Genomic DNA, 7,500 nt, shown 5'->3' on the forward strand with positions numbered 1-7,500 from the left:
GGCGTCGTCAGCCGTGGGGAATGCCTCCGAGCCGATTCACCCTGGGAAGTTCTTCCAGGTACGTACGTCCTCTCTGACGTTCTCTCGTGTTCCTCGTTTCCATGGCTCCCAGTCACTCATCCTGAGATTCGAAATCGTTCTTATAATAATAAATGCCACATCCGCTGCCGGCTGAAGTGTTTGCGGTGAAATCGTCCGTCAATTAATACCCATCCAGAATGATAACCTCAAGGTTTTCAAGTCTATAACATCCTAATTGTGTTTGACATCATGTGAAAACATTTGACCTCATTTGAGCGGTGACCTTGTGAGGTTTTCAGTTTTTAGGATTGCAGGGATTATCGCTGTCCCTGGACCGTTTCATTCGACAGATTGCTGACCTTTGCTCTCTCTTTGCTTTGGAACTTCCGATTTACTATGAAATACTCGATTTCACATAAATAAATAGATAAAGAACGTACTACGGCCGAGTGCATGGAAAGAAAGTAAAACCCAAAGCCGTACACTTAAGGGCACTTATAGGTGGAATATAGAAGGGGGTGGGAAAGTTATTGTTTGGCGGGAAGCCAGAGGCCCGTGACCCGTCACTCAAACAAATGAAAATTAAAATAAATAGTTCTACCAATTACTCCCTTGATCAGGTATTTGCACACCAAATTGACCTTCACAAGTCGCAACCACACACACACGCAGGGTTTACGGGGCGGGAAGCCCGACGCCAGTGACCCGTCACTCAAACAAATGAAAAAATAAAATAAAAATTATATAACACTTACTCCCTCGCTCAGGTATTTGCAAACAAATTGACCTTCGCAAGTCACAAACACACACACACACACAGGGTTTACGGGGTTGGAAACCCGGCGCCAGTGACCCGTCACTCAAACTCGGACGACACAAAAGTACAGTGCTGGAGGGGAAATGCCGAAAAACCTGACACCAGGTGTTTCGCCTGCTAAGCAGGCCTCTTCAGAGAAGAATGATTAGTCGGAGCCAAAATATGTAAGTAACAGTTAAGTAGGGGAGGGGGGGCATGGTAACGGACGGGGGAAGGTTATGGGGGGGGGAAGCACGGGTGGGTGGGCGAGGGGCCAACAGGAGCAGGTACGATTCTTGGGAAATTTGAAGGTCGAAGGGGGGGGGGTGGTCGTTTGACCGTTGGGGAAGGGACGGTCATGATTCCGGAAGGGAGATTGAAAACAAGGATGACGATATTGGGCCTTTGTCACTGTTCATGAGTTTTTCTTTTGTTTTGTTAATGTACAGACTTTCGTAATGGTCGAGTAGGTGATTAGGCACATGTTTCAATAGCTGTAGGTCTTCAATTGTGATGTTGTGTGAGTTTTCGTGTATGTGTTGGGCGACGGATGATTTGTTGAAATTTCCCAGTCTGTAACATGCAGCGTGTTCTTTAAAGCGTGTGCGAATATTTCTGCGAGTTTGCCCGATGTAAGAATGGTCACAATGTGGGCAGGAGATTTTGTAAATTCCAGATTTGTCTAGGGTCTCAATAGGATCTTTTGGATTAACAAATAGGTGTTTCAGTTTAGTTTGACTAACAAATGTGGGTGTGTAATTGATTTTTTTGAAGATAGAAGGAAGACCTTTTGTTAGTTGTGGGTGGTGAGGTAGTTTGACAAATTTCTTGTCACCTGGTGTATACAGTGTGGTGTTATTTTGGAGATGTCTTTTGTTCCTGTGTTTTTTTAAGATGTTATCAATGAGCTTTTCTGAGTAGCCGTTCACCACGGCCGTGTGTTTTATGTGTTTTAATTCTGTTTGGAAATCCGCTTTGGACAAAGGTACATTGAGGAGCCTATGTACTAGGGAGTGGTAGGCAGCGAATTTGTGTGTTTTGTGATCGAAAGAAGATTCGTGTATGTAATTGTTGGTGTGGGTTGGTTTCCTGTAGATGTTGAATGAGAGGTGGTTGGAGGGGGTTCTGGATATCTTAAGATCAAGAAAGGGGAGGGACCGATCTATTTCAGATTCGACTGTGAACTTGATTGAGGGGTATTGGCTGTTAAGTTGGTTTTGGAATGCTTCTAAAGAGCATGAGTTGGTATCAAAGACTGCGAATATATCATCTACATATCTAAACCAAACTTTTGGGAAGTAGGTAAATTTTCCTTGACATTGCTCTTCAAAGCGGGACATGAACAGGTTTGCTAGAAATGGAGAAAGGGAATTTCCCATCGTGGTGCCGAAGTCTTGTTGGTAAAAGGAATTGTTGAAGGAGAAATAGTTGTTACTCATATCAAGGTTGGTCAGGAGGATGTATTCTCTAATTTCTACCGGGGAAATGTTCTTAGACTGGAGCCACTCCGCCACAAATGTTATGGTATCTGGGATTAGAACACTTGGAAAGTTCACACTCGAACATTGGAACACTCACAAGTTCACAGTCGAATCTGAAACAGATCGGTCCCTCCCCTTTCTTGATCTTAAGATATCCAGAACCCCCTCCAACCACCTCTCATTCAACATCTACAGGAAACCAACCCACACCAACAATTACATACACGAATCTTCTTTCGATCACAAAACACACAAATTCGCTGCCTACCACTCCCTAGTACATAGGCTCCTCAATGTACCTTTGTCCAAAGCGGATTTCCAAACAGAATTAAAACACATAAAACACACGGCCGTGGTGAACGGCTACTCAGAAAAGCTCATTGATAACATCTTAAAAAAACACAGGAACAAAAGACATCTCCAAAATAACACCACACTGTATACACCAGGTGACAAGAAATTTGTCAAACTACCTCACCACCCACAACTAACAAAAGGTCTTCCTTCTATCTTCAAAAAAATCAATTACACACCCACATTTGTTAGTCAAACTAAACTGAAACACCTATTTGTTAATCCAAAAGATCCTATTGAGACCCTAGACAAATCTGGAATTTACAAAATCTCCTGCCCACATTGTGACCTTTCTTACATCGGGCAAACTCGCAGAAATATTCGCACACGCTTTAAAGAACACGCTGCATGTTACAGACTGGGAAATTTCAACAAATCATCCGTCGCCCAACACATACACGAAAACTCACACAACATCACAATTGAAGACCTACAGCTATTGAAACATGTGCCTAATCACCTACTCGACCATTACGAAAGTCTGTACATTAACAAAACAAAAGAAAAACTCATGAACAGTGACAAAGGCCCAATATCGTCATCCTTGTTTTCAATCTCCCTTCCGGAATCATGACCGTCCCTTCCCCAACGGTCAAACGACCACCCCCCCCCCTTCGACCTTCAAATTTCCCAAGAATCGTACCTGCTCCTGTTGGCCCCTCGCCCACCCACCCGTGCTTCCCCCCCCCATAACCTTCCCCCGTCCGTTACCATGCCCCCCCTCCCCTACTTAACTGTTACTTACATATTTTGGCTCCGACTAATCATTCTTCTCTGAAGAGGCCTGCTTAGCAGGCGAAACACCTGGTGTCAGGTTTTTCGGCATTTCCCCTCCAGCACTGTACTTTTGTGTCGTCCGAGTTTGAGTGACGGGTCACTGGCGCCGGGTTTCCAACCCCGTAAACCCAGTGTGTGTGTGTGTGTTTGTGACTTGCGAAGGTCAATTTGTTTGCAAATACCTGAGCGAGGGAGTAAGTGTTATATAATTTTTATTTTATTTTTTCATTTGTTTGAGTGACGGGTCACTGGCGTCGGGCTTCCCGCCCCGTAAACCCTGCGTGTGTGTGTGGTTGCGACTTGTGAAGGTCAATTTGGTGTGCAAATACCTGATCAAGGGAGTAATTGGTAGAACTATTTATTTTAATTTTCATTTGTTTGAGTGACGGGTCACGGGCCTCTGGCTTCCCGCCAAACAATAACTTTCCCACCCCCTTCTATATTCCACCTATAAGTGCCCTTAAGTGTACGGCTTTGGGTTTTACTTTCTTTCCACTCGATTTCACTTTGTTTTTTTGCTTCCAGATTGAAGTGTTGTGATGACGGCATTGTAAGTTGTGACTACAGTGCTGCAAATGGTGACTGCAGTGTTGTAAGTCTTCACTACAGTGCTGCAGTTTCACTGCGGTATTGTAAGTTGTGACTGCAGTATTGTAAGTTGTGACTGCAGTGCTGCAAATTGTGACTGCAGTAATGTAAGTCATGACTACAGTGCTGCAGTTTGATTGCAGTATTGCCAGTTGTGACTGCAGCATTGTAAGTCGTGACTGAAGTGCTGCAAATTGTGACTGCAGTGTTGTAAGTCTTCACTGCAGTGCTGCAGTTTCACTGCGGTATTGTAAGTTGTGACTGCAGTATTGTAAGTTGTGACTGCAGTGCTGCAAATTGTGACTGCAGTGTTGTAAGGCGTGACTACAGTGCTGCAGTTTGATTGCAGTATTGCCAGTTGTTACTGAAGCATTGTAAGTTGTGACTGCAGTATTGTAAGTTGTGACTGCAGTGCTGCAAATTGTGACTGCAGTGTTGTAAGGCGTGACTACAGTGCTGCAGTTTGATTGCAGTATTGCCAGTTGTGACTGCAGCATTGTAAGTCGTGACTGAAGTGCTGCAAATTGTGACTGCAGTGTTGTAAGTCTTCACTGCAGTGCTGCAGTTTCACTGCGGTATTGTAAGTTGTGACTGCAGTATTGTAAGTTGTGACTGCAGTGCTGCAAATTGTGACTGCAGTGTTGTAAGGCGTGACTACAGTGCTGCAGTTTGATTGCAGTATTGCCAGTTGTTACTGAAGCATTGTAAGTTGTGACTGCAGTATTGTAAGTTGTGACTGCAGTGCTGCAAATTGTGACTGCAGTGTTGTAAGGCGTGACTACAGTGCTGCAGTTTGATTGCAGTATTGTAAGTTGTGACTGCAGCATGTTAAGTTGTGACTGAAGTGCTGTTAATTGTGACTGAAGTGTTGTAAGTCCTGACTACACTGCTGCAGTTTGATTTCAGTATTGCAAGTTTTTACTGCAGTATTGTAAGTTGTGACTGAAGTGCTGCTAATTGTAACTGCAGTTCTACAAGTGGTGACTGCAGTGTTGTAAGTTGTGACTACAGTGCTGCAGTTTGACTGCAGTATTGGAAGTTGTGACTGCAATCCTGGAAGTCAAGACTGCAGTGCTTCAAATTGTGACTGCAATCCTGGAAGTCGTGACTACAGTGCTGCAAATTGTGACTGCAGTTCTGGAAGTCGTGACTACAGTGGTGCAATTTGTAACAGCAGTTTTTCCAGTCATTTTTGCAATACTGCAAGTCATAACTACAGGGTTTTCACCCATAACTGCAGAGTTGTTAGTCTTGACTACAGTGTGGCAACTTGTGACTACAGTGCTGTAAGTTTTGACTACAGCTTTGTGTAAGTCATAACTGAATAGCTTCTAACATGTAATATCAGCATTGTAATTTTTACAAATTGGTTTGACAAATGTAATAACACTCCTGACTGTAGCATTTGTAGTTCGCAATTGGGAGCATTGAAAGTCAAGACCACGGAATCTTAATCAATGCAGTCGAATTGAATTCCAATCTTTCTTGTTTGTTTGCAGGGCACGGGGTCCGTCTACACGTACACCAATTCCACTGTCCTCCACCCGGACAACACTGTCCCGCCCAGGTAAGCTGGTCTCTCTTTTTCAATTTCCAACACTTAATTTATTTATCTATCATTTACAAATGCTGTTATGACTTAAGGATGGGATGCACTGTCTGAACACTGCTGTGTTGTTTTGTATTCTGACGGGGCGGCATTATTTATCTAATGTGCGCATGAAAAGAACTGCAATTTCAACATCAAAGAACGCATATACAATAAACTCTATGTAGACTCCACTGTGTAACGATAATATTCAAAGCGGTTTAAGTGTTTTATGCCTCTCAATTGATTCCTAAGCAATGCGCAAGGGATGTGCGCAAATGCCTCTTAATGGTGGCGTTTGCGTAAATCCCATGAAGGTCAATCGCTAATTCATGCGTTGTTCGTACGTCATCTGCTGGGTATGCGTTGTTGGAGCGGTACTGGGGTTACTTTCAACTAGCACACGCTTTTGCGCAATGTATTGTTTGGAGTTAAAGGTTATATTTAGTCTTGCGTTGAACGTATTACAATATTTACGCAAGGATTGCGGCTAATGACCACTTCAATCTTGTTTTTCTCTTTCTCTCTCTTTCTCTCCTATCTCTTGTTTATTTCCCAACATTGTTTAACGCTCACCCTTTTGATCTCTTGCGTCATCTCCGATGGAAACATAATGACCAATGCTAAACAACATTGTTTGCTCTGCTGACCCTCACTTGGCCGCAATAACATTTCTGTATTCTAACATGTTTGCATGACGTTTGACCCAACTTTGGTAAAATTAATGCGTGGGCCATTGCGTAGACTTGCACAAAAAAGGTCGGATGCGAGACGCGACCTCCTCTCTGCCCTTGGTTTCAAGGAGCTACGACAACCCAGGGAGCGGAAACGCAAAGGATCAAGCACTGCCAACAACTCCGAGAAAGGGAATAGCGGGAACACATTATTGGTCAAGTCGCTGTAGTTCATCCAGAGGGTCACCTTGTTGTAATTTGTTTGTGTACGCAAGGGTTGGCAATTGTATGAAAAAATCAGTGTACAGGATTGTGTTTCTGGCGTAGGCTTCCATCTAGCTCCTGCGTTTAATGTCACAGAACTTAAGTTGACCAAGTTTCCGAGCTCCTATCCATTTCTCAGAAACATGATCTGAAATTACCTGGTTTCCGAGCAGAAATTTTTTATTAATTTATTTGTTTGCCCGGTTTCATTGGTTAGCATGGTTTTCAACTAAATCTCTTCCTGATAATGTCTACATTTGTGGAATATTTAGCCGTTTGTGCATATTAATTCAAAACCGTCCATTTTATTATGTCGGGATGAATATTAGTTGTCATGACAATGTGAAATCTTCATAAAATCAAATGATTAACCCTCGGAAAGATTTCCAGATGCTGTAATTGGTATCACATCTAACGGCTCGAAGTCCTGTTTCAACACGGAAGCCTTATACAAAAAGATAAAAATGCTCTAATGTCCATTTAAAGCAATGGACAAGTGTTTTTTGATGGTTGCATTGTTCAGTTCTCACAGTAAACGCAATAGTAAATGGATCGAATCTCACGATTGCCAACCTGCATGTCACAAATACTAAAATAAATGTATTAACGGTAGTTTTTCCTTCGCTTTCGCCAGCAAGGAAGAATTGCAGACGTGTGTGTGGTAGTATGAATTGCAATTATAACTTATTCTGTCGTGGAAGTAATTATTTATTTATAATCCTGTGAAATCACCCATGCTTCGTTGTGTACATATCCGTAGTGCCAACCTTTTTTTAAAAAAACTACTTGTATTTTGAAAGGCAGCCTTTAGATTAGTTGATTAAAGGTTTTGATAAGAAAGCTAAACCTCGTGGAATCATTCAATTGAACCCCAACATGAAAATGTTTACTCGGGCCAAGGTCAAGGCCTTAGTTCTGACGAGAGGTTTGTTAATCTTTGGTTTCTTATCCTGTCTG

The 7,500-nt window shown here is 42.7% G+C and overlaps 1 protein-coding gene across 2 annotated transcripts in view; it reads left to right on the forward strand.

The window, feature by feature from the left end:
- The window catches only part of milt (trafficking kinesin-binding protein milt), an 88,578-nt gene that overhangs the window by 68,519 nt on the left and 12,559 nt on the right, over positions 1 to 7,500 (forward strand). The window contains exons 13-15 of one of the 2 annotated variants that reach the window (XM_071589597.1): positions 1 to 58; positions 5,517 to 5,584; positions 6,350 to 7,500. The exon at positions 1 to 58 is cut by the window's left edge and continues 167 nt beyond it; the exon at positions 6,350 to 7,500 is cut by the window's right edge and continues 831 nt beyond it. In XM_071589597.1, the coding sequence (XP_071445698.1) occupies positions 1 to 58; positions 5,517 to 5,584; positions 6,350 to 6,509 (286 nt within the window). In that variant the 3' untranslated portion in view covers positions 6,510 to 7,500. The remainder of the gene's footprint in view (positions 59 to 5,516; positions 5,585 to 6,349) is intronic. The other variant, XM_071589596.1, reaches the window with a different exon arrangement.

Source organism: Hetaerina americana, unplaced genomic scaffold (genome assembly GCF_022747635.1).
Source record: "Hetaerina americana unplaced genomic scaffold, ioHetAmer1.1.p SCAF_39, whole genome shotgun sequence".
In the NCBI taxonomy this organism is placed as follows: Eukaryota; Metazoa; Arthropoda; class Insecta; order Odonata; family Calopterygidae; genus Hetaerina; species Hetaerina americana.